At 39.2% G+C, this 27,171-nt stretch overlaps 1 protein-coding gene across 3 annotated transcripts; it reads left to right on the plus strand.

The window, feature by feature from the left end:
- The first annotated feature begins 1,335 nt into the window (after positions 1-1,335).
- Positions 1,336-25,813, plus strand: acsbg2 (acyl-CoA synthetase bubblegum family member 2). Of its 3 annotated transcripts, XM_078258589.1 has the most exons (16): positions 5,055-5,232; positions 6,504-6,617; positions 9,004-9,139; positions 9,942-10,063; positions 12,074-12,345; positions 14,798-14,886; positions 16,123-16,243; positions 16,864-16,944; positions 17,033-17,182; positions 18,082-18,258; positions 19,162-19,343; positions 19,881-20,123; positions 20,235-20,452; positions 20,666-20,805; positions 21,974-22,220; positions 24,197-25,813. In XM_078258589.1, exons 2-16 carry the CDS (start codon positions 6,545-6,547, stop codon positions 24,313-24,315), a joined length of 2,370 nt encoding a protein of 789 aa, XP_078114715.1. In that variant the 5' UTR covers positions 5,055-5,232; positions 6,504-6,544; the 3' UTR covers positions 24,316-25,813. The 3 variants fall into 3 exon arrangements, with proteins under 3 accessions (XP_078114717.1, XP_078114715.1, XP_078114716.1); XM_078258591.1 differs by lacking the exons at positions 5,055-5,232; positions 6,504-6,617 and adding an exon at positions 1,336-1,470; XM_078258590.1 differs by lacking the exon at positions 6,504-6,617 and having other exon boundaries at positions 5,056-5,232.
- Positions 25,814-27,171: the final 1,358 nt, after the last annotated feature.

Here is a 27,171-nt window from a genome sequence, read left to right on the forward strand (position 1 = left end):
GTCTACGTCAGGGCCCTCACTATACAAGGGAGGGGCCAAAGGAACAAGAGTCCCGCCCAGTTCAATAAAGCTATAAATTTAAATGTAACCACTAGGAGGTAGTCTTAGCTAGGGAACTGGTGAAAGTGCCTCATTCAGATTCATTTAGTTTACTTATAAGTTATGTTTATGATTTAAAGGTTATTATTGTATGTAGCACATATATCACAACTATCAAACTGACCTCAGTTGTGTAAAAATTGTATTTCTTTAGTTTAAAATACAGGTTATCTTCTTAATTAAACTGATTATTATGTAGAGCCTACGCACTTTCTCGGTGGTATTCATAGACTGTATGGTGATATTCAGCTATAGTCCAACACTTTTCGCTCCAATAATGAGGGGGCAGCAAAGACCTACAATTTATAATAAAACAGCTCTATTTTAAAAACAGACACGTAGCCGATATAGTTTTATTGTAATTTTTCTAGGCTTATCTTTCTTTTCTCTTTCTATGTTTTGTTGTTATGCACCAAAACACATAGGGGAATTGCTTGTATGTTAAAATATAATTGGCAGTAAACCTGATTCTGATTATCGAGTGAAATGACTAGAATCTAAATCTGTACCTCCTTTTTTCTTCCACACATTGATTTATTTACTCAGAATGAAATCAGCTGCATGCATAATTCTTCCATTTACTGGGTTTTGAATAATGTTGTTCTTATACAACGGTCATCATTAGTTGCAATAAAAAAGATATCAACAAGCCATAGGCCCTACATTATTATTTTTAGATTCCCTTTTCTTCTTGACAAGCCATTGCATTTCAAATCTTCAGCACATGGTGGCAGCATGTCTATATTGTGACACAAGATGGTCACAGTGTGTCAGATGAATAGATAACTTTTATCAGGTCTTCTTAATAGACAGAAGACAAATGCTTTACTGAGATACAGTAGATGTAAGGCAAAACAAGAGTGAGTGTGCTTCCCTTTGATATTGTTATTTATTTATTTGTCAATGCAAAAACGGGCTCAACATTGCATCCTTCAATTAAAAAACGTAAGTTTGACAAATGTGGACATTGCGGAGACAGGGGAGGGGGTCTTATGAAAGATGCTATTTAGATGAATTATTTGTAGGATCCAGTTTTTCTGGTGACCAAAAAAGCAAGGCTATCTCTCTCAAAGTCGCTGGACTACCCCCTTTGAGAATGAAAGAAAGAGAATAAAATGAAACAATTATTTTCCCTCCCAAAATACGGTAGACTATTAGCCTACTCTTGATGCGGGGTGAATGTCATGCAAGTAAGGGTGTTGTCAAAGCTATAAACCTGACAGTTGTCTCAAACAGGTGCCACAGAGCAGCGGATCAGCTCAACTCACCATGAATGTGACCATCTGCCAGTGAAAAGAAGCGCTCATAAGTTTCTCTGACACTCGCATGCAGGAACAGTCACTATCAACATCAGATCAGACTCTTCTCGTGGTAAGTAATGCCAATCAATGTTTGATTGATTACCGGTGTACCTAGTAATCGCTCATATTTTAACATCAGCATCAAACCACATATTTTTGACTTTATCTGTTGAGTTTGTATGTGCAGCTCTGATATGTGACAGGTAAAGTTAGGCTAATTCATTTTCTCGTTAACACTGTTGTGTTCTGTTTTCGTCACATCATATCATTACACGGGAGGTGAAAGGAAAGCATTTCAACGGCTAACGACTGTATAATATCAATCTATCCTTATTTATTTACTTGTAATTTGGCCATTTTTCTAATGAACCCGGAAAGCGTATTCAGCCGAGACTCATCCAATAGCAAAGCCACAGTAGCAGGCAGTGCAGTGCTGTCTACATAGATTAAACCCCACCCCTTGGCTAGTTAGCATCTGCTCCGCTAGCTTCTTCATCTTTATTTTAACATTTAAAACGTATTATTGCTGTTTTCTGCCGATAGTCTACGCTAAATGGGTTTGTAATACTTTACTGGATGGTTAAATTTCAACACATTCTTATTTTTACCCAAGTTGAAATACTATTATTTTGTTAGCATTCAACAACAACATGTCCCATGAGTCGTAGCCATTATTACGCCGTCAAAGCCTTCTGGGAGCTGTAGTTTCTTTTGGATGCTAACGATATAATCCTTTGAAATTGTCTCCTGTCTCCTATACATTTTGTTATCTTTACTTTATTTAAACACACGAAATCAGTAAAAAATAAGTAGAGACTATAACGTTAAAAAGGTCCCATACAGTATAGTCCTATATAAGAATATGTTGTGTGAAATGTGTCTACAATGCATCTTAAATGGAATTTGTCAGAAATATCTTCACAGATTTTGAAATAATGAAATCTTGCTATCTTGTCATTGTTCAAATCGCCAGTGAGAGAGTGTAACAAAGTAGGCTACATTTATTCAAGTACTGTACTCAAGAAAGATTTTGTGGTACTTTACTTGAGTATTTTAATTTTCTGCTACTTTAAACTTCTACGCCACTACATTTCAGATGGAAACCTTAGAGATATACTCCACTAAATTTATTTGACAGCTATAGTTACTACATTACATATTAAGAATTTACATTCAAAACATAACACCTTTTTAAAATAGTATGCATAAGGATTAAACTACCAAACAGTATATAAAATACTTAAAATGAGTTTAAACCTTACAACATTAACATGCTCAGAACATGCTCTGGCATTTAATGAAATTCTTCAGAATATAAAATCACAAACATAAAAGACTTTATTGTAAACGTTCTCATGAACACATGTCATCAGGACAGTTTTATCTCTGTCGATGAGACTGATAAGAAATCCCTCCAGCGACTCAATACTGTCTAATTATTGATGACTAGTGTAAATGTTTAATGTTTTATCATTGGAGTTTGATATTTAATCAAATAGAAAAAGTCAGGCCACAGCATAGCCTCAGCAGAGCGTGGGATGAGAGAATATGTCACAGACCGACAATAACCTCAGTGCAGGGTGCATCAGCACTAAACAGATCCTGCAGCATTTCAGCGTTTGCGCATGAGTACACCAGATCAGTCGACCTCTGACTGTCATGTGATGCTGTGGTGTGGTGGATCCGTGTTTTCGTCTCTCATGGCAATTGGTTGAGACCAATCTTTCTATAGAGTAGTGATGTGAACATCAACACACGTGAGAGATTTTCAGACTGCTCGTCTGATTACTATCATTACTTTATACATTGCACAATAAAATGCAGTTGTATCCCCCTTCACGGTACAAACACTGAAAATAAACAGATATTAGAAAAGAATGAAAACAATACGAAAGGCAATAAAATATAGAACAGAATATATAAAAGTTGTAGTAAAGGAAGAAATACACATGTAAAATATGTGCATATATAAGATAGTGGAATGAAACTGTCTTATAATAACAAGTACTTTCTTGTGAGGTTAAATGTAAAAAGTCAGCCTTCACGTTTTTAAGGATAAGCAATATAAAAAAAAAAATTATACCTTGTGTTTTACTGAGTAAATGTGCTTTCTTCCTCCTCTACTTGACCTATTGCACAGTGGAGGTGGGAGTTAAGGGGAAATTGTGTATAGGAAATTCTTTCCTTCCTTTTTTTGGAGTATTTGATAAGTGATTTTTCTTCTGTGCTTATCATTGGCAACGTGCTCTCATTTGGAGTTACCTTCACCTTAAAGTTAAATAATAAATGCTTCATACACCACCCACACTTCCTTGACAGAGGCAGGCACGTTTACGAGGGGTTATGACCTGGTTTTCTTTTACGTTGTCACCCCTTTATTTTTTATAGTTGTGCAGTGTTTGCCAACAACCAACTTTTTTTTGTTTTTACATGGCATTTCTTTAAGTTTTGTTCCTCTTAAGTGCAGTTGTTTTTTCTCTAGCCCTGCTGTCTTTGTGTTAACACCCTGAGTATCAGGTCATGGCTCAAAAAAACTAGAAGCACAGGAGCAGCGTAACTGGGCTGACTGCCTTGATTTTCAGCAGGAGGGATAAACTTAGTTTGCAAACAATGTTATGAGTATGTTGAGAATGTTAAGAAATTCAGACAGAGGTTTCTCAGTTGAACAGTACAGGTATATTTAATATTGCTGAAATGCAGTAAAATAATAATAGCACTGTAAAAATGCTGCATTGAAAATGTTACTATTGCAAGTACAAGTATGTATAATAAAAATAAATGTGCTTAAAACATCAAAAGTACTCAATGCCATAAAATGGCCCCTGTGACTGTTACATTGTAGCTATTATATCAGATTATCGTCACTAATGCATAAATGCTGTTGTAGTTGGTTGAGCTAATTTAATTAATTTTATATAAGCCTAACCCCCAAATTATTCAGTTTTGTGTCATTTAAGACAAGTAAAAGCAGCAAATTCTCACATTTTGAGTCATTTTTCAATTTCTCTTCTATATGATGATTTGTCTGTTTTATATCATTATAAAATAAGTATTATTTGACATTTTTACTATTTTATTTTTTACATGTAAGACAAAACGATGAGTTGAAAAAATTATCTGCAGATGATTTTATAATGAAAATAATTATTATTTACAGGGTTTACAATGGCTTAAAATGAAGGAATATGAGAAGAAAGGAGATACGTTTGTAAAATTGTATGACTGTAGGTCACAGAATGTTGCCTCTTTGCATTGTGCACAAGAATGATTTCAGTCAGTGGAAAATCTTGGTTTGTCCGATAGTAACCCAGCACAGCTGCAACGTACTGTGTGTGTGTGTGTGTGTGTGTGTGTGTGTGTGTGTGTGTGTGTGTGTGTGTGTGTGTGTGTGTGTGTGTGTGTGTGTGTGTGTGTGCGCGCGCCCGCGCTTGAGTTGCACAGCATCATCTGTCAAGTGTGTGTAGTCCTCAGAGCCACATCCCCCCACCTTATTAATTTGGCTTGCGTGGCCTTACATGGAAAATGGAGCTTGTGGTGTGAGCAGTTTTAGCCAATCAGGTTGGGGATGACGGAGACGGAGGAAGAGGAGGAGGAGTGTGTCTGGAGGAAGCGAAGCTGGCTAGCCTGATTTGGGTGGGGTTTTCAGGGGGTGGGACCAACCGAGCCGGCTGGCGTTTGAAAATGAATGATATGCTGCTCAAGTAGAAACAGCGGACTGTTGGCATATTTGTGTGCGAGTGTTTACCGGCAAACAGCATACAGAGAAAAAGGAAAAGTGGACGAATCCAGATAAAACCTAAAACACACACCGGGTAATTTCCAGCAATGCAATGTGAGTAGCTCAATTTATTTAATGTAGCTGAGGTCTAACATCATCTTTCCTTCAACTCCAGCGTTCACTCAGACATATGGTTTGGTAAGAAACCGGTTGGTAATTATGCCTGAGAAAACGGCTTGCCTATTGTATGTTTCATGTATGATATTACGGATGTTAGGCTATATGAATTAATATCAGTTCCATCCTCAGGATTTATGCCATATGTCTGAATCCTTTTTTATCATTTGGCGTAACCATCCATCTACAGTTTTAATGAAATGGAGCTATTTTTTAGCCTGATTGTGAGCACAGATGTCAATATACACAATATTTAATCCGGAAATGTCAATGGAGTTGAAATGTGTGGCGCTCTACAACATGTGGACAGATCTGCTCGCTTGCGAAAGGGTGTAACCCAACCCAGCCTCAAGTGTGTGAATTTAACATTTAAAGAGATGCCTTTAAAGCCGTTGCCGTATTTTATGTCTGTAATATCTTACAAGGAGGCCTATTTGAAACTGGATAAAAAATGTAAAGCTTGACGTGGTAGCTGCGTAGTGTGGATGCTAAAGATAACGCCCAGTCATAAAACTCTGCTGGGGGACTGATCAGAGGCAGCAGCTGGCCAAGGATGCAGATCGTTCAGAGGATGTAGGCCTATTGATGGAAATCCAGTTCATCTCTCTCTTGGGCGAAAACATTTGAAGTTCAGACAATCAAGTGGAGATTGCTGGTGTCTTGGACAAGGGGAGATTATGCATGACAATAGAGAGAGACAACAGAAGGGAGGGGTGAGGTTTCATCTGTTTGTTTGACAAGGGATTAACCCAACTGAAGTTTGCAGGAATGGTGGTATTGTGTTAGGGAGAGTCCCTTGTCTGGTTTTAAGCACTCATGTTTTTGCCTGAGGATGGGGTTGCGATTGTTGACTGCTTTCTTTATTATAAAGGCACTTTCCAGTCTTTCCAATTGTTGCATTTTCCCATTCTGAATCAAACAGCTGTTGATGATGATGACTCTGCTCTCTGCTCTACATTCATAATCCTCTCCTGATTGCATGAATGCAGTTGCAATAATGTTTCAGTTTGAGTCAGTTTCAGTCAGTTTGCGCTGTGCCAAATCCATCAGATAATTCATCCTGGGCATTAACTGTGCTGCTGCTAGCACATGACAAGGAAACTTGACAGAATCACGCAAAAAATTATCAATAACTCAGTCAACCTTGATGACAAATGATTGATGTTCTAAGGCAATTGTTTTTTAATTTTTTTTCCCCTTTTTATTAGATAGTGACAGTGGATAGACAGGAAAGGGGGAGCGATGGGGGATGACACGAGGTCGGATTCAAACCTGCGCCACTGCAAAGGACTCAGCCTACATGGGGCGCACGCTCTTACTGGGTGAGCTAGAGGTCGTCCCATCTTGAGCTTTTATTCGTGATCTAAACATGATGAGCTCATGTGATGAAACTTCATCAGACCAAAAGGGACACAGTCTGTTAGTAAATAAAAAGGGGACAGGACAGAAATAGCCTTAGGGCCTTTTTCCAGTCTGATGTTCGAGGCTATAGTCGTCCAGACCTGGAGGGTACAAGTGGCTGAACCTTTTCTCAAGATCAGTATCATGCCCCCTTCCCATTCTTCAGACCCGGGCTTGAAAACCAAAACAATGACAGAGCCTAATGACATAAGAGTTGCAGTGGGGGGTTTTGCCCAAACCATCCTTAACTTCCTTTTTGATACTGCTGGAAAGTGGAAACCCACATCCAAGCACACCAAGCCAAACAGCTGTGTCCTTGAGGAATCTGCAGCTGCATTGGAAGAGAATAAAATGGTAGCGGTGAGATCACCATGTGACCTCTGTCTCCTTCAGCTGAGAGACCTTCAGGCCTCCGTAGGACTCGTTAACAAAGTCTCCTCGGGGTCAGCTGGCTGCTCGCCACATGACTTAAGTAGGAATTGATTTTCTTTTACAACAGTGATTTGAGTTGATGGATGCTGATTCCTCAAGGTCCATAATTTTAGGAATGCTGACAATTTTGTACCTGCCATTTTAGACACAAGTCACACATGGAAGATGCCATTTTACCTGTTTTTGTAGCTATATATTTGGCTGCATGATGGAAAAATATTTTGGTTCCTGCTTTCTGACCTCTCTGGAGCCCAATTGGCGCTGACGGGTTGAGTCATGCCAGGCTGCTGCCACAATAGGCAGACGAAGCTGCTGGTATGTGTTTTCGGGCCCCTTAAATAAACAGGCCAGCAGCAGTTCTGACCTGTGATTTACCAGAGGGGCTTGAATGAGAGGGTGTGGAGGTGTGGGTTTGACGGTGGCCGAGTGGTGATGGTCTATTGTTGAGGAGGCTTTGACGTGTTGCCTGTAATGAGGTAATGGCAGAGGCAGAGAATGATTCTCCCTCCAACTCTTTTAAATGGAACTGATCACCTTTTTACACACTGTAACACCATGTAGATGATGCAGGATCATTACAGGAGAAAGAAATCAGGCTCTTTGAGACATTATGTCCTCTCAATGTCATAATAGTATTTCGTTTTATCTTTATGGCTTTCATTAGATTTTGAGAGGCTGGAGCAATGGAAACTGAAGTGTTTTGTTGACCAAGCACAGTATTGAAAGGCTATCCTTTTATTTGCAGCAGACAATGTTATCTGTAGCAAGACTTTCCACTTTGCGAGCTGGCTCCATATGTTCCCCATGCTGTTGCCATACAACCACATTTTGTCAACTGAGTAGTTGGAGTATAGACTCAGACAATGTTGGCAGCTCATGAAGGTTGATAGCATGTCAGTATGGTATGCATTTTTACACATTGTCGTTATTCCTTTTCCGTTTGAATGAATTCAGAAGTCAGTCACTATATGTCAACAATATGTCACTTATGTCTAAATAACTATTACACTGAAACCTGCACAAGAGCTCCAAACATGAATGGGTGTCTAAATACTGCATAACCCCAACTACAACAGCTAGAAAAGTCCTGTGACCTGTTGCCACCAACACTCAGGTGTGAGTCTTGTGAGTACTAGAAGCTGCCGGCTGTCACACATTGGTGTTACTGTCTCGCAATTAAACCAAGTGAGCAATAATCTTCTTTTTAATGTCATAAGGTAGTTTCTCAAAAGAGTGCATGTGTGTCTAGTTTTCTAATCAAGAAAAAGGCACCCATACCCTAAAATGATCCCAGGTGTAAATCCTTGCACTGGCCCCACTATCAGTTGTGTCAATATCTACACATATTGGTCAATAGGATGCAAAACACACATTTTAGTTCCTAAATCTCTGAATATAGTGACATAAAACAAATTAAACCTCACTAAAGTAACTTAGTGTACTAAATTAGAGTTGAAATGAGAACTCAATTGATAGAAAATGAGTCGGCAAATATTTTTGATTATTGTTTAAGTATTTTCTAAGCAAACATTCAAACCATTCTCTGGTTGTAGCGTCTCAATTGTGAGGATTTTGCTTCCTTCCACTGTTTTTATATCAATGTAAACTGCATATCTTTAGGGTTTAGACACCTTGAGTTTTAGGAAATTTTACCAGAATCAATGGGTTAATTGAAAACAATTCTTAAAGCTCAGTAAAAGTAGCCCTAGATTTGGACATCTCACGTCTCATGTCAAAGTCCTCGTTTAGTCCCTGAGGAGACTTTTGTGATACTGTTACACTTGTGTCTTATCATCTGTAACAGCCATAACTTGTTGCGGACGCTTGTCAAATGTACAGTAGCTAACAAGCCCTGTCACTCCTCTCTTCTCTCAGTGATTGTGTGTGAACCCACCGCCATGTCCGAAGCTGTGGTGATGGACCCCCCCATAGCAGGCGGCTTCCTGGATTCATCCTGTGGTGCAGGAGACAGCGCGGCCTCCTTCGATGACATCATTGTGGATACAGCTAAGTAAGTCCACACAAACACAACCAGGACACCTTGACACCACTGTCTCGAGAGCTTTGGTTCCCATCCTAGGGTTCGAAGACAAATCTGAGGGGTCCCATGAAGAACATTAAGTTAGAGAAGACCAACTTTTTTCTGCTCCATCAATTAAAGTTTATATTTTAGACTTTTATCTTTCCTTTTAACTTCTTCTGACCTCTAAAAATTGTAAAATTAAACAATTTCAGAATGCATTAATCACCTTTTTGTTCGAGCTGCTCACGGAAATACGTAACCTGTGGTGAGGGCTCGTGAGTTGTTTTTTGAGTTATAAATGTTGGGAGCCACCAGTCTGGAGTCAGGTGTCAACAGGGATTGCAAAACTACTAGCTCAGCTAGTTGGTGGTGCTTTTTGCACAAGCATAGCATCATTGTCTTTTACTATGATTTGAGATGAAGATGACCACCCAGGGTAGCGCTCCACCGCTCCGTAGTAGTTCACATAATGTTAGTAGTTGTGCAGTTTCATTGTGTGTAGGAATACATTCCTGTCAGTGTAATCATAGTGGTTTCATCACTTTTGAAGCTTTAATACAATAATAATACCTAAACCTTACTCTGAGACTATTATTGTGAGCGTTTACAAGCTCTGCAGTTGACATGAAGGTATAATGTGTACTTGCAGGATGATGATGGTGAATTAATCTGTGTTGGGTGCCACAGTTTTCTGCAAATGACTCAGGGTGCAGGCTCTGGTTTTCCCCGAGGATGCGACAGTCCACTCTCCTGTGTTAAGTGGCATGTATTTTCCTTTCCCTGTTTTCAGTGAGTCTTCAGAGGAAGAGTCCTCAGGGGAAAGGGAAGAGGAGATTGGTACACATGACAAAGTCGCCAGCAGCACCAAGCCTAGAGAGATCCCAGCTGAACAGACCTCAAACACACAAACAGGTGAGGGCTGAAGAAAAGCCACCAGAGTGTGACTTGAATGTGTTTGTCTTTCTTCGTCCCTCCCTGAACTCTCTAACACTTGTGAGGGTGGTGCAGCCGGAATAAAGTTATGTATGCAATATACAGACACAAAACCGTGTTATATTCAAAGTTGGATCCAGTCACTGTGTAGGCTGTAGTCGCTGAAGTCAGCATTAGTGAACATGTTTTTTTTCCTCTGATCTTTTTCTCTGAGGAAGTGAGTGAGTGAGGAAGTGAAGTTAGGGAACTCTATTCTTTGGCAGAACAACTTGACTTCCCTTTTCCTGTCTGCTTTTTCCAGACCGCACTTTGACATTCCTTTCTGTCTTAGTCACTCAGGGAGAAATTCTGGCACATGTACTTCTTATTTCGTATCTGTTAAGTTTCTTTTTGTGTGTACTTACAGGAACTTTCATTATTACCCTGTTAGGGAAGTTCATCTATAAATAGTTTATTATATTAGTTTGGTTCCACAGGATTATACACTGAAATCATCTTTTCACTTTCACACAAAGAACTTTCTACTGAATTAAATTTAAATTGAACTGTGACTGTACATGTCTGCTGCCGGTAGTCCATAAGAAAACATTTATTTTATAACCAGCTAAAATCCACCATCATTAGTTCATCCATCTGCAATACGACACCATGTATTCTTGCAAACATCCTGCCGGCTGTCGGGTCAATGACACACTTTTCTTTCTGATAGGGAAACACTCAAGATGGAATTGGTGCTTTCCCACACTTTAATGAAAATCTACTGTTTATTGCCATTTGGGTTTTATTTTTGTAGTTTGGGCTATCAGTTCTATCACTAATTATAATTTTGTAGTCACCAAAGTCATTGCTGAGGTCTCTGAACGTTGCAACATACAGTAGCTAGCTGCAAATAGGAGGGAAAAAAACACGGTGGTAAGATGATCAGACAGGTTGTAAACAAGCCAAGAGTTTTGCCAGATCATCTTAACCACTTTATTTAAAGATTAAACTAAAGGTTAGAAATATTGTTTAGAATCTCTCACTTCACAGGAAACAGTGTGTGCAAACAACTATGGCCAGTGTGGTGGCTCAAATTCGTTCTCTAAACTGTGATGGACATTTTATTTTTTTCTTTCAAATACGTTTGGCTGACATGGGGGTTTGTTTACAACCTGCATGAGGATCTGATTCATGTTTTTGAATTGTTAAAGCTTTAGTGTGTAACTTTTTGATATTACCGAACGTCCATTAAATGTAAGCCATTGCCAAATGAGTTGCTACAAAGCTAATTAAGACTATCAGCTCCACAAAACTCTCTTTGTATTTGTCAGTATGGCTGTGTTCAGAAGATTGTGTCGTCCGGTGACTTTCATTCGCAGTAAAGATAATTGGTCCATCATGTTTTTTTAATCCTCCGTATCCTCCTTGGCTACTAGCAACTGTGTGGAGGAGTTTTTGTTCTTTAACAATGATTTAAAAATATTTAAGATGTTCTAAATGCACTCCATTTATTTAAAATGTATGCTTTTTATTTATGCTAATAATGACAACACTTCATTTCTAGAGTGATTTTCAAGGCACTCAAAGACCCTTTATATGATAAATTGGATAAATGAACCTTTTGTGTTTCATGTGAGAATGTAATAGTAAAAAAGCCTTTAAGGTATAATGGTAAGATAATATTGACTTGACCATTTTAAAGAAAAGCATCTAGCCAACCTGGACATCACTGTGTATCCTGTTTGACTATTGCCAAAGGCTTAGATCAGGCTCGCTCATTTGTTGAGTAGCCCCCCTGCTTGTTTGTACCTTTAAGAGCCAGAGGGTGTGGGGCCTCCCCTCTAATACGACAAATATAGTACAAGGAGTCTGTTGCAACTCACATGGAGATTAAGGAAGAAAGCAGACAAGCGGAAAGTTTAGCTCTGCACGTTTCTTGCAATAATAGATCTGTCATTGAAATCTCTTGACAACCGTTTGCTTATTTTTCCGAATGTCTTTTTCTTCCAGTGAACGCCCAGCGCCCAAACTCCCTGCAAGTGCCAACAGCAGGAGAGCCCGGCCTCTGGACGTCACAGGGTGATGGAGAGGTGAAACTGAGAATGGGGGACTCCGGCCTGGCGGCTGAGACCCCTCTGACCGTCAACCAGATGTTCATCTCAGCTGTGGAGCGCTTTGGTGACTATACAGCTCTGAGCTGGAAGGAGGGCGAGCAGCAGAAGAGCCTGAACTACAGAGAATACTACCAGACCTGCCGCACTGCTGCCAAGAGCTTCCTTAAGGTAGTTTTTTTATCTATCGAGTAATCTAGTATGAATAGAAGTCATATATGAAAGGATCAAAGCATCGTCGTTATTACAGTCATCTTTTGGGAGGATTTTAGCAGCACAAACCACCAAAACATCCTTCTTTGTAGTATTATTGATTGACATGCCCATGGTGTGTATATTTCCAGCTTTCTTAGTAATAAAGCAATTAAACTGATTAGTTAATCAACAGACGTTTAATCCGCAGCTATTTTGAAAATCAATTCATCGTGAAAGTACAATTTTAACCAAAAATGCCAAACATTCTCCAGTATGAGGTTTTTTTTCTTCTTTTCTGTTTAATATCATCGTTAGATGAATATCTTTTGGGTTTGGACGGCTGGTCGGACAAAATAAGAATAAGAGAATAAGTAGGCTCTAAGAAATCATAATGGACATTTTTATAGACAAATTTACAGTGACAGTGCTTATATAGATTATTTTATATTCTGCGTGGAAATTTAAGTGCATTATTTCAGATCTATCATTTTTGTTGTTTACACTGTAAGCTTTAGTGTAAAGCAAGCCAAGAACAGTTCATTTTGCAGATCAATGCTGGAATTTTTTTATTTTATTTTTTTTATTTGTATGTATGTTCTCAATTACACCTTCACCCTACCTTTTTAAAAGTAAGCAGAGACATATCTGTAAGGTTTATGCTTCCTTTTGTTTGTATTCACCCTGAGCAACAATTCTTCTACTTCAGTATTAAAAGGTCTAAGATTTTTGTTTTGTTTTAAACAATCAACTTTTTAAAGCCAGTCGAGACAAGACACGATGCATCACAAAGGCGTTTGGGTGAAATGTACATGAGGCAGCTCAGGACAGGACAGAGCACGTTATTGTTCATTGTGAAACTCAACACAGTTAGTCAGCATGAAGACTCAGCAAAGCATCATGTTTAAAAGATATGAAGACATATTTACATGTCTCTCTGTACTTTAAACCTATAAAATAACCTCAACCTCCACACATGCTGACTCGTTGACATTCAACATGACTCTCCATCTCCAGATTTCACAACTCCTATTGTATCTCAACTACTGTTGTGAAAGACTTTATGAGTTATTTAAAAATGCTCCTGTATCAGTTCACCTGCGTGAAGCTGGCCCCCCATGTCATCCAAAAATTATTAAAAACACTGCTATTCGTTTGTGCCGTAAAAATTATCGTTTGTGCGTTAAGGGTTTTAAGTCTTTATAAGTCCTAACATGAAAAGGCTTAATGTGGTTTAATGTACCTAAACAACGACCAATCATCACGAAATGTCTCTCTCATATTGCTCATCATAACCACTGAAAACTGTCAAAAATTGAACCCAAAGTCCAATTATTATGGATTATCATCAGCACAAACGTAGCACAAATGATTGAGACCATTTTGGGGAGATTTGGACATTAATGGGGGGCTGTGTGATGTCACTGGCCAGAAAATGTAAAGTTGAATTACTTAAAATCCTTAACAGCACAAACGATAATTTTACGGCACAAACGTAGCACAAACGAATAGCAGTGTTTTTTAAATAATTTTTGGATGACATGGGGGGGCCAGCTTCATGCAGGTTCTCAGTTCCCATTACGGCAGTCTCATATGCACATTTGGCTGTATATCTGTTTCTATAGTAACAGCTGCTGTGGCAATGTGCCTCCAGCAACCCTGAACTGTTTGACCGTTCAAAACTGTTTCAGGAATAAAGACCAACTTTGTTTTAGACTGATTCTAGTGCATGTATAATATCACTTTTCGTAAGAAAGGGATAACGTTTTTTTTTTGTTCTAAACTTGCAGAGGACAGTATAACGTTTCATCATAAAACATGAAAATAACAAGATGTAGTGCAACAAAGGCTTCACCTGACAACAATATTTACTTCTTTATTCCTCCAAACTGTGTTCACAATTATTAAAGAGGGGGCATCTGCAACTTCCCCCAGTTTGAATCTGGCTGGAGACCTTTGTTGGGTAAATGCTAGATCAGATCTGCTAGACGTGTCAATGTAGTTAGGTTTAGGCATGAGGGGGTGGGGATTGGTTAGAATAGGAACTACAGGGTAAGCCAATCAGAGGCAGAATAAGGCAAAATTAAGGCGGGCCACGAGACATGTCCTGTGACGTAGACACGTCTAGCGGATCCGATTTAGCATCTACCCCTTTGTTGCCCGTCGCCCTTCTTTCTTTCTCGCCACATTTTCGGTCTGCCTCTCAACTGTATACTTTCTAAAGGCAGAAAATTCCCCCCAAAATAAAAAAATTAATTAATTTTTAACAGCCTAGAGGAAAGAGAGATTACACTCTACCTGCAATGTCCCAGCTAAATTATAAATGTCCTCTGAAATTGAAATGAATATGGAGGACATCCCAATATTATGTCTAGGATTATTTAACAAAGTATTATTTTATTTATACTTAAAATGTTTTGTTTTTCTACAGCTTGGTTTGCAGCGCTACCACGGCGTCGGCATCCTGGGCTTCAACTCCGCGGAGTGGTTCATCTCTGACATTGCAGCTATTTTGGCAGGGTGAGTTTCATCTTCATCTCTGAATTTGTCAGTGATGAGCTCAGTGTTCCCTCACAGAGTTTCAGTTCCAGCTCTGTGCTTATGAGTGTCTTCCATACCTAAGTGGTGCAATCCAAAACTGGAAGTGCAAGTTCACAACCTTCAGGTGTCATCCAGTTCAGCACGTCGCCTCTTAGCTGAAAGACATTTCAGTATTAACAATCTTATTACAAGTATTAACAATCTAATTTTGATAATGAGTCACAGGGGCCATGTTTGAGTACATTTGCTGTTAATACTTATTTACTTAAGTGCACTTTTGAATGCAGGACTTTTACTTGCAATGGAGTCGTTAATTTATAAGGAGTTGAATTGTACACAGATCACTTAACTGTAATTCTGCGGCGGTTGCATAAATATTCAGCATGGATGACCCCAACAGAAATCAAACTCATTCAATCAATTGTTCAACTAAAAAGAATCGAGAAATTGACTCCATCTGAGAAAACCAAAAACCAAACTCATTGATTGGTCAAGGCCAGATTTGTCTAACATGAGACAGGACCAATTTGAGCCGTGATCATGATGACAATTTTTATTTACTGCCATTTCTGGATGGCTACAAGAGTGCATTGAGGGAAAAGAGTTTAGCTAAACAGAAGATCAGTACGTACTACAATGCACATGCTGATACTGTTTGCATATTCCCCAGTCTCCCACACTTACCGGCTGCTCAGTGCTGACGCATACAACAAGAATGAAGTACAGTTAACTTGTCAAACCAGTTCTGATGGGCTGAAACACAGGTTTAGTTTTATAAATACATTAGTAGACCAATGTTTGCTGCAGGTGATCTTACTGGAAAGCCCAAACAATGTTGCTAGGTTAAGGTAGATTCTATTGTCCCATCTTCACTAGGAATGGGACTGTTAAGACAACTAAATGGAGAGAATTAAGTTAGTTAAGTTAATGAAGATACTTAAGTTGTTTTACCTAAAGACTCCCGCTGATCAATGTTAATGAAAAATGTATACTACTCCACTAGAGATCTGTTTAAAATGGCACAGGTGAATGTAGGTCTGATCAAAGTTTGGAGCACGTTCAATGGTCTTACTGTTCTGTGGATTAAATGTAATATATTGTACGAGAGGTTTCTACATTTTCCATAATTGCATAAGGGCAGAGTTTCATCTGAATCTGTGTAAATGTGAAAGTGAAACCGCTGAAAGTCTGAATCTCCTTTTTTAATTGCTGCAGTGGGTTAGCTGTTGGCATCTACACGACCAACTCTCCTGACGCATGCCAGTATGTAGCAGAAAACTGCAAGGCCAATATCATCGTGGTGGAGAATCACAAACAGCTGCAGAAGATCCTTCAGGTGAGATCGGAATAAGTTGCATATAAACACTGGACAACTATGAATTAAAGATACAAAAGCAAGTTTTGTTTTGCTCAGATGTGATTGGGACCTCAAAAAGGCAAAGGGAAAAAGAAATAGGTTTTTATAAAAGTTTATAAACGTTCCACGGTGTACATACCACGTCTGTGGTATCTTTCTGTGACATAAAGAGACAGCTAGATGTTTTTCCAAACATGTAGTAGTTAATTTTTTTTTTTTCCCTTTAAGTTTTCCTAGCAATTCTTTTCCAGCTAAAAGCAACTCCTCCATTTCCTCTGTGCATTCATTTGTGTGCTTCTATATCACAATCAAAAAAATTTAGTCTGCATACTGACTTATTTTGTTTTCGGTGTCAACACTCTACATACAAAAAACCTGCTTAGAATTGGTATGCAGGATTGGATTAGAAACAAGAAGCCACTTTTGTATCCTTATTTAACTTTTTAGACTGATGTAGCAATCGCTTGATCAATAGAGTATTAGTCTTGTGTTTTGTCATAAAATTACAAATATGTATAGCCAGTAGTGTAGAAACTAACCACATGTTGACAATCGCCTGCAGTTATGTACTCATTTAATGGTATTCTATTTGTTTACAGGTTGAAGACAAGTTGCCACACTTGAAAGCCATTATCCAGTACAAAGATGCACTAAAAGAGAAGAGACCAAATTTGTACACAGTAAGCACACAATATGTTCATGGCAAACATAAAAAGATGTATTTAGTTAAAGAAGCATCATCTAAATGATTTTGTTTGTGGCCTGCAGTGGGCAGAGTTCATGGACCTCGGACGCGATGAGCCTGATGCACCCCTCGATGCCATCATCTCCAGCCAGAAGCCCACCCAGTGCTGCACGCTCATCTACACCTCAGGGACCACAGGCCAGCCCAAAGGAGTCATGCTCAGCCATGATAATGTAAGTTACATGAGCCAAGTGTGTTTTTACTTGTTGAGAATAGTAAGGTGTCACATGTTTGGCTCCTGACACTGACAGCAGAAACACACTTAAGCTTAATTTATCGTTAAAATGACGTCACCACGGCTGTCGTTTCCAGCGCAAAGGCTCCGCGAGTTGTCGCGGCGTGTGGTCGTACACCTCTGAGTTTTTGTAACTATACGCGCTCTGCACTTTGAATTCAACGCGGTCGGCTGGGAAGAGCAGATTCGTCTGTACAAACATCTGTATGATTCTTCACGTACAGACCACAGGGAGTCAAACAACCTTAAATATGTGTAAGAGAGAGACCGCACACTGGGAAAAGAGTGTGGAAAAACACGAGAGATCGTTTTGTCAAAGCTAAAAAAAAAAAAACAGCTTCATGGAAAGAGTGTTCTTAACAGTGTTATAGGCAGACAGTCATTTTGATTTGGCGATAAACAACAGTCATGTTAATGATTAGAGTAGATAAATGTAATGTTTCGCGGCACGTCAGTGTTTAACATGGATGTGTTTACTACTGTTGCCAGGCAGCCTGCTTCCCTTTACTTCCGGTCTCCTCTTTTCTACTACTTCTTGCTTATTTACAGATTATTTTGTCTGTACGCCCTCTGGTGTTTCGGAGAATACTGCAACGAACAATGCGTTGAGCATAAATGACTCTGTGCATGCTCATACCACGTGCACCATATACGGCGGCCCGCGCATGGTGTCACGCTCAAGTATACCCAGCGCTTTACACTGCTTGTTAGGCTGGTTTCTATTCAGACATGGATCACTTTTTGTTTATCTTGTACAAAAATACATGTCTCTATGTGGCCTCCCATACATAAAACAATTAAGATACCTCAACTGTATTCTTCTCTCCTTCTGCTCAGATAACGTGGACCGCGCTCTCCACCAGCCGTCATGTGCGTCTGACAGACGCCACTCGCGCTCAGGAGGTGGTGGTCAGCTACCTGCCGCTCAGCCACATCGCTGCGCAGATGGTCGACATCTGGGTCACCATGAAGGTCGGGGGGGCCACCTACTTCGCTCAGCCAGATGCACTGAAGGTGAGAGACATCAGTTGTGTTTATATGTGGTGAAAGGTACACACAAACACAACACTACACCCAAAATTGTAAAATAAACCTATTATGCTGCTTGCACACTGGTCACTTCATATTTAATATCTAATATAATTTTTTTTATTTTGTGACATATACAATGTATGTAAGTTGTAAATTGTATTCTACACTTGTATATACATGTACATTCTTGTTCATTCATCCAAGTATATTTTTCAGTAGTTCCGGCATTTTTTTATCTTTGCTATCTTATTTTTTATCTTATTATTTCTAGTATATTTCTTGTGTTTTTGGTTTGTGTGTGAATGAGTACGTGTGTATGTCCTTTCCCAATTTGGGATTAATAAAGTCTAGCTATCTTAAATGTATGGCCGATTATTAACTGCAGAGATTTATACATTATTCAGAACATTGAACATTTTCATATAAGGAAAAACAGGCCATTTGAATTCAGCAGCTGACACAACATTCATTAATGCAGTATATCTTTGATATATTTAGATAATATATCTTTGATATACAGTATTGTTTGTTTATCAGAGGATAAACTGTAAATAATATTTTCACAACAACCCTTAAACATTAAGAATAACAGTTTACAGGAATAAATAAATAGAAAAAGTTCTAAGAAATGATTATCCCAAATAAAATCCAGAGTAAAGGGATAGGTCTTCAATTTTATTAAAAATACTAATCCAGTTCACCGCTCTAACATTCAATTTATTCATTTAGCAATTACTGTACACCTGTCTAACCCATATTTATGATTGCTACACATCCAGTAATATAAATATCCCGAGGGATATTCCAAGAACGTTGTTGTGGCAGGTTTAATTTCCTAAAACAGCATGTGATATGTGTTGAAACTTTGCTTTCTTTTTTCATCAGGGCTCTCTGGTAAACACCTTGAAGGAAGTGCGTCCCACAGCCTTCATGGGCGTTCCACGTGTCTGGGAGAAGATGCAGGAGAAGATGAAGTCTGTCGGAGCAAAGTCTTCGACTGTGCGCAGGAAACTGGCTGCCTGGGCCAAAGATGTCGGCCTGCAGACTAATCTGACCAAGATGAATCGGTACGTACACGTTATGAAATTACAGCTTTATTCAGAAAAAGCTATTTAGAAATCACTCCTGGTTCCTGTTTCATGCTTTTTACTGAAATGTTATTTTGAAATGTTAGTACTTCCCTTTTACTGTATGAGACCACTGTGATTATGGGAATATTGGGAAAGCATGTATGTCTTTTGACATTTGTTAATTAGCACTAAAGACAAAGTACAGCTGAGGCTGATGGGAATTATGTCAGTTTTGCAGGAATTTGGTCACACACAAAGTATTGAATAATTGAATCTTCGACCTGATGGTGGCCCTAGATGGAAAGTGAAAGAATCAAATTTATTACAATTCATCCTGAGGTGAACATGTATGTCTACCAAATTGTATGGCAATCCATTTAATAGTTGTTGAGATATTTCACTGAAAATCACAAATGTCTACCTCATGGTTGCGCTAGAGGAAAATTCTAACAGACTGGCTGCTATCCCTAGAGCCAATGCTGCTGGCGTGGCTCAAAACACTCACACTTGCTGTTTTTTTTTGTCTTTCCTCAGAAACGGAGCAGCTGGCCGCACACCGCTCAGCTATCAGTTAGCCAAAAAGATTGTGTTCAAAAAGGTGCGTAAGGCTCTGGGCCTGGACCGCTGCAACAAGTGCTACACTGGCGCCGCTCCCATCACCAAAGACACCCTGGAGTTCTTCCTCAGTCTGGATATTCCTCTGTACGAGCTGTACGGCATGAGTGAGAGCACTGGACCTCACACCATCTCCGCCTCTGATGCCTTCAGGCTTACCAGGTACATTTTTCTTTTTGCTTCAATTTGATTTGATTCTTTTGCATTGACAAATCAGAGCCAACTCAACACACGTGCTTGCTGGTGAATTTTAAAAGATGTTTTGTCCTGCAGTTGTGGTAAAGAAATCCCAGGGTGCAAGACAAAGCTGCACAACCCAGACGAGGAGGGAAACGGTGAGATCTGCTTCTGGGGCCGTCACGTCTTTATGGGTTACCTCAACATGGTCGACAAGACGGAGGAGGCTCTCGATGCAGAGGGTTGGCTGCACTCAGGTGACCTGGGCAAACACGACCAGAATGGGTTCCTCTTCATCACCGGAAGAATTAAAGGTACTTATTCTATATTCCTTGTAGAGCTTGACAACACTCAAACAGATTAATCTGTACTGGATCTAGAGAGCGAGAGATAGACTTAGTCTCCTTTTACAGCCTCCAAAAAATATGGATTCCGTGTCTCTGTACATTTTTTTTTAATTTTTTTTATCCGTGACCAATTAAACCAGTCGTTAACGTAACCTGTGTGTTTTTGTGTTTGATTTTTAGAGCTGATCATCACAGCAGGAGGAGAGAACATCCCTCCTGTTCCTATCGAGGATGCAGTGAAGGAGGCCGTGCCACTGATTAGCAACGCCATGCTGATCGGAGACAAGAGGAAGTTTCTGTCTATGCTGCTCACCATTAAGGTAAACTGAGACCTGACGCAATGTACATAAAACTCTTTTTGTACGCGCAAATACCGCGATATGCGTTGTTTTTGTCAGATTTATGAAGACGCACATACGCCTGGTTCCGTTTTATGAATCTCAATTATTTGTGGAACTAGGTGCACATGCACAAGCCTCATTTCCACTCCCACAGTTAGCCATTAATAGATGTAGACGTATCACTCATTTACATCGATGACTTACTGACAGCCCTAGAGAGATCTGTCAATAAGGAGTGCAGTGTCACAGACTGTGCTGCATCAGCGAGGGTCTGTCACCTGTACTACTAACCTATGACATGTACCTGTAAACTATCATTGCTGTGATTGTCATTATTATTTAACGTTAGGATGATCAATGATTAATTTATAGAGCTCATATTAAAACAGACTTTACAAAGTGCTTAACAATTAAGGATACAATTAAAAGATCGACAGGGAAATGACAGCTCAAATGTAAATAAAAATGATCAATGTATCACTCATAAATCATTTAAAAATAAGTTTATAAATGCATCTTTGCCCAGAGCGCTGTGTGTACTGCTATTTTCACTGATTGTTCTTTCATGTCCACCTTATTTCAATCTCAACTATTTTTAGAAAACTGTGTACACCCGGTCTAAAGCAGGTTTGAGGTGCACACATACCTCTTAATAATAACAGTTTGCGTTGGAAATGGTATGTACAGGTTACATCTGGCCCCTGGTGTAGACTTTACAGCATGCATGGTTCTGTTTGTGCACTTTAATCACAGTTGAAGTAGAGGACAGCAGGGCACTGTAATGAGAAAGGGAAACCACACTTGTGTAGATAACACAGGATGTAACCGGCTATTGAACAGAGTGAAGGCTATCAGATGGAGACCGAAGCTGTAACTTGTCAGCAACACTGTATCTGAGCCTAGTAAATATCCAGTCTGTATACAATATCTCAGAAAGCGTAATAGCCTCTTAACTGATGAAAAAGAAGCAACAGTAACAAGTGAAGCTCCGGCTTCTTAGACACTTATTGTCAAATGCTGCCATCTAGTGGGCTTTAGGGAAAACCGACCCCAATTCCAAATTTGAAGTGCATCAATGCTTAAAGTTGCATTTACAAATGTCAAGATATGCTTATTCAGGCAGTAACATTTAAAATGTTTGCTCCAGTGCCAGGTAAATGCAGAGTCAGGAGATCCAGAGGACGAGCTAACACCGGAAGCTGTCGAGCTGTGCAGGAAGCTGGGCAGCAACGCCACACGAGTCTCCGAGATCACAGGCAGCCGAGACCGGGCGATCCACGCCGCCATTCAGGAGGGAATCAACCGAGTCAACGAGAAGGCAGTCTCCAACGCTCAGTGCATTCAGAAGTGGATCATTTTGGATCGGGATTTCTCCCTTACAGGAGGAGAGCTGGGTGAGTGGGATGGGGGGGACCGGGTGTGCTGATTAGGGGGTCTTTAGTCTGGGGAGCTTTATTTTGCAGGATGAAGAGTGCAATATATCTCATACATGTGTGGAATTCACAATTGAGAGTCTAATGCTTGAAATATCCTTCCTGAGTCACTTATGTGATGGAAGGGTATCGTCTAACTCAGTGGTTCCCAACCTGTTTTAGATTAATACGTCTCTATGGGTTGTTGGATCAAAGAGCAATTTTTCCTTCTCAGACTGTTTCCTTTGAAAAATGTATTGAGACCTGGAGTGGTAAAACTTAGAAACGATTACTTGATCAACAATCAATTATTAAATTCAGTAGTTGACTAATAGTTTGTCATTTCTCAAGCCAAAACGCCTTTCTAACTTTCTCTAATTCCAACCTCTCAGATGTGAAGGCTTTTCTTTGTCATATGTGATGATATACTGAAATCTTTGGTTTAGGACAAAACACGCTTTTCTTACCCCAATAATCATCTTGTGACCCCCAGGTTGGAAACCACTGATCTAATGAATCCTTTTTATCCATGCTTTACTCGTCGTGTTACTATAATCTACTACATTATCAAGAGTTGTATGTATTCGCTTACATAAGTTAAACCTCAGATACAACAACCTCCAGGGTTTCCCTTAGAAAACTTGTTTAGCCCGGTGGAAAGGGGGCCCGGCTGGGGCCAGTCACAGACTGATGGCAGCATTAATGTAGAGCCCAATAGTTTCTGTGATAACAGAATCATGGATGGAATCGTGAAATTGAAAATTTAAAAAAGCTTTAAGACAGATTCCATAGGGCCCTACATTAAGTCAGTGCTAAAAGCTGACTGGAGATTTGAAAAGACAACTAGGCCTAAGTGTCCAACCGAGCCGCCCCACCGTAACTGTAGTTTAAAAAGGTCTTAAAATACATTACAAAATAATTCCCAGTGACTTAGGTCTGGGGGGGCACCAGGCTTGCAATATACTGGGGGAAAGCCTTACCTCTTGTGGAGTTTAGGGGACCTCCACAGGACAAAGCAACTAAATCTCGGGTGCAAAGTTTAAACCAAGGGTCTTCAACGTTTTTTAAGGCAAGGAAGGACCCCTGCTACATATATTGTATAGAATGAATTGGCATATTAAACTGGGCCTACAATAACTTGTGGAGTGGTCTAAAACCTTTACCTTTTTGTTAGTGCATAGAATACTAAGCCAATAAAATAGCCTAATAATTGTTTACATTATTTTATAAATCAGGTTTTAATGTTAAACATACATGTGGCATAGTGAATCCTTAGGATGAACTGTATCTGTGGGTGGCTACCTTAGTGACTACCTTACCTATAGGCCAGTAAGCAGTGGGGATTTATATTTGCTAATAATATGTTGGATTCATGTTAAAGGACAATTCCGGCGCAAAATGAACCTAGGGGTTAATAACATAGTCGAACGTTTGCTGGGATCTGTTTTCATGCCAATCGAATGTGTCTCTAGCTTTAAACAAGCTACCGCAAACCGGTGGTTAGCTGCTAACGCTAGCTTTCGGGGCAGAGTGTAAATCGCTATTTCTACACCACTAACAAGGCTCAAAATAGCACCACACTTCCACGGTAGCATAATGAGGGTCCCTACATGTAAACCGAAGCATTGAGAACTTTGTACGTGTACAGACAGTTTATTAAAAAGATAGATTATAAAGATAGTAGTGTTTATGTTTACATGCGGGTGCCATCTTGGAAAACAGTTGAGAGTATAAAATAGCGATTTACCCTCTACGGAATTTAAGACTTTTTCATTTTGGAATAAACTTTCAAAAATTAATAATTTGGAGGCCCCCCCTGCATTGACTCTGAGGACGCCCTAGGGGCCCCGGACCCCATGTTGAAGATCCCTGGTTTAAACTACAGCTTCTAGAGGTCAAAGCAAAGGAGTTTAAGAGTGCCCGTGTTTAACAATATGAATTCCTTACTTGTTCAACAGGCCCGACCATGAAGCTGAAGCGGCCGGTGGTGATGAAGATGTACAAGGAGCAGATAGAGAACTTTTATAAGGAGCTGGCGACTCCAACGACCCCCGACAACCCGCTGCCTGCCAAATAGAGCTGCTCCTCCACCTGCGGGTAGATCCAGACTGTCTGAGTTAGCATGCAGACACACCCCACCTCATTTATCAAACCATTCTTCTCTTGTAAAAAAAAAAATGTTTTTGATTGCCTTAAGTTTTACTCGTTTTGTCTTGTGGGCGCTGTACAAAAAGGAAAGCAGGAATAAGACTCAATAACCTGAAATAAACTATTTATTTGGATTACTGGGATGAACTGTAATATCATATAGGTGAAGTAGCAGCAGCAGCTGTACATAAGAAAAGTGTATTGCACTGCATTACTTGCCATAGAGACAGAATCCAAAACAAATTCATAGGATGTTTTTAAAGAAGTACGGTAATGTGTTGTATTTTTTTTTTTTTTTTATTTATTTATTTTCGGTTTGCCAAAGATTCCACGGCCCAAAGGAGCTTCAAATGAAGGAAAGATTGCTAGAAAAGACTATTTGTAATTTAGCGATCATATCCAAATGTTTACTGGCCTTTTACGTGTATTTGGTGGTTTTCTTTTGTCTTTGTCAGTTTTGTTAGGGTGTTGAACCAATAATTTATTTTGTACATGTTTTCAAAATGCCAAACGTTCGCTGTGAAGCTAGTTCCAGTTTTCAAAGGTGTATTGAAATTTATCTCATAACTAAGCATCCAAATTTTGTTTTTCATACTGTAAAACACGTCATTGAAGCCATATCTATTGCCTTTTGTAATTGTAAAGTCAGACTCTCTGTTATGCTGACTTGATGCAGACCATTACACATCTGCCTGGTCCTGTTGAACTGTTTTTAACAGTCCTTCTGTGTGTCCACCTGCTGTGATTTCTGTGGAATATTGTAAATATGTTTTGCCTACATCATCATTTGTTTTTACTTTACAGTACACTTGATTTTTTTCAGCAGCCCAGAAATAGTGTATATTTCTTTTGCACTCAAACATGGGGGATGGGGGGGAGAGAGTGTACATAAATTAGATTTATGGCAAATATATCAACTGGCCCGTTGCAATCCCTTATGCATCATACATAAATGTTCAAATGCTCGAGGTTTTGAGCTGGAGAATACATGTCTTTAGCTTACTTGAAGACATTGCATACATCTTCAAAGAAAAGGAAAATTTAAAAAGGAAGCAAAAGAGCTTGTTGCACTACAAATGGCTGATCTAGTATATGAAGTAATTGTATATAATAAGCATATTGTAGGTATTTGTAGTACTTGATAGTTCAAAGTGAAGGTGGGTTTGGCAGTTATGGTTCGCTCAAAGTAACTGAAGTTCAGGGTAAACAAAACAGTTGAGGCGTGTATACAATTAAATAAGGAAATGACGGTGATTCAGTGTGTCTGGATTCACCTGACCTGAAAGAGCTGATGCTGTTAACAATATCAGGGTTGAAAGATGGAAATATGCATGAAGCTGCAGGAGAAAAAGGAAGCAGGCCTGTTTCCATCTACAGACGTGAATGTTTGTTTGATCAGTTATGGAATAAAAGTTGATAAAGCTGAAGTGCTGAACTTGTTGTTCTTCTGTCTGTCTGTCTTTGGAGTGTATGTGGCCAAAATTATTATTTTACTTAAGTAAAAGTAGCAATACCACAAATTAGAAATACTGTTGCGTGTAAAAAGTCCTGCATTTAAAATTTTACTTTAGTAAAATATTAGTGTCAAATTTACTTAAAGTACCAAAAGTAAAAAGACCTTATGCAGAATGATTTCCATTTAGAATGTGTATATTATTGATCATTAATGATGCATTAATGTGTGCATCACTTAAATGATGCAGCTGGTAATAGTGGGGCTACTTTTACCACCATGTAGCTTTTGTGTCTTAATTTTGTGTCTTATCTTACCCAATAATATATAATACATTCGTTGATTATATTTTGTATTATTAATATAATTCTGCAAAGTAACTAGTAACAAACAAATACAGTGGAGTAAAAATTACAATATCTCAAATTTACTGGAGTAGAAGTACAAAAGGGGCATGAAATGGGAGTAGTAAAGTACAAGTACATAAGTGGGTATCATTAGTTGCTATCATCACTGCATCTGAACAATGTAAAGGAAATGAATAGCCTACTGTCTGACTTCAACTGTTTGTGTGTTGCCTTGATTCTCAAGCCTCAGACTGGTAGCATTAATACAGGACTGTTGTAGCATATTTGATTACGTAGAAATGAGGGCTTACGTGCAGTTTAGTGTCACAAATTATTTTCCAAAAACGATGAGGGTCTTATTTGAGGTTAGGGGCAGGGTTAGGGTAGCACAGGTGGTTTAGCAGGTTTATAATTAATTAAGGACATTGTATGGAGAATTTGGGACACTAAACTGCACGTATACCGAAATAAGAAAATAAAAGTGGTTATTAGTCCAATACAACACTACCACTAGCCTGAAATCATATCAAAGAATTGAGTCAACATACAAACAACTTGAATAGTTTCAACAAGACTTTTTTCGATTAGTAGTAATAGAGTCATAGACGGATTACAGCATGGGCAAAGTGGGCACGTGCCCAGGGCCCTGACGCTCCAGGGGGGTCCCTAACGATCTGATGAACTGAAATTTGACTATCATTGTGCGACGCCAAGAATTAATTCACGGTAGAGTAATAAGTTACTTACTTCCCATCATGGCTGCCGACGCTGAGGAGCTTTGACTTTTTCACCAACAAGCTAAAAGTATCAACAGATTTACAGATCTTTTTCACAGAAGACATTTTGGCTGTACTTCATGGACTGGAGCCATCATTAATGGTATTAGTAACACCTGTGCTTCTCCTGCTACAAGTCAAATGTCTGCTGTTAATGCTTCATTAGAGGCAGGTGTGTTCGCAGTCACAAGGTAATTAACAACAAAGTG

The sequence above is a fragment of the Sander vitreus genome, chromosome 9, assembly GCF_031162955.1.
Source record: "Sander vitreus isolate 19-12246 chromosome 9, sanVit1, whole genome shotgun sequence".
NCBI lineage: Eukaryota > Metazoa > Chordata > Actinopteri > Perciformes > Percidae > Sander > Sander vitreus.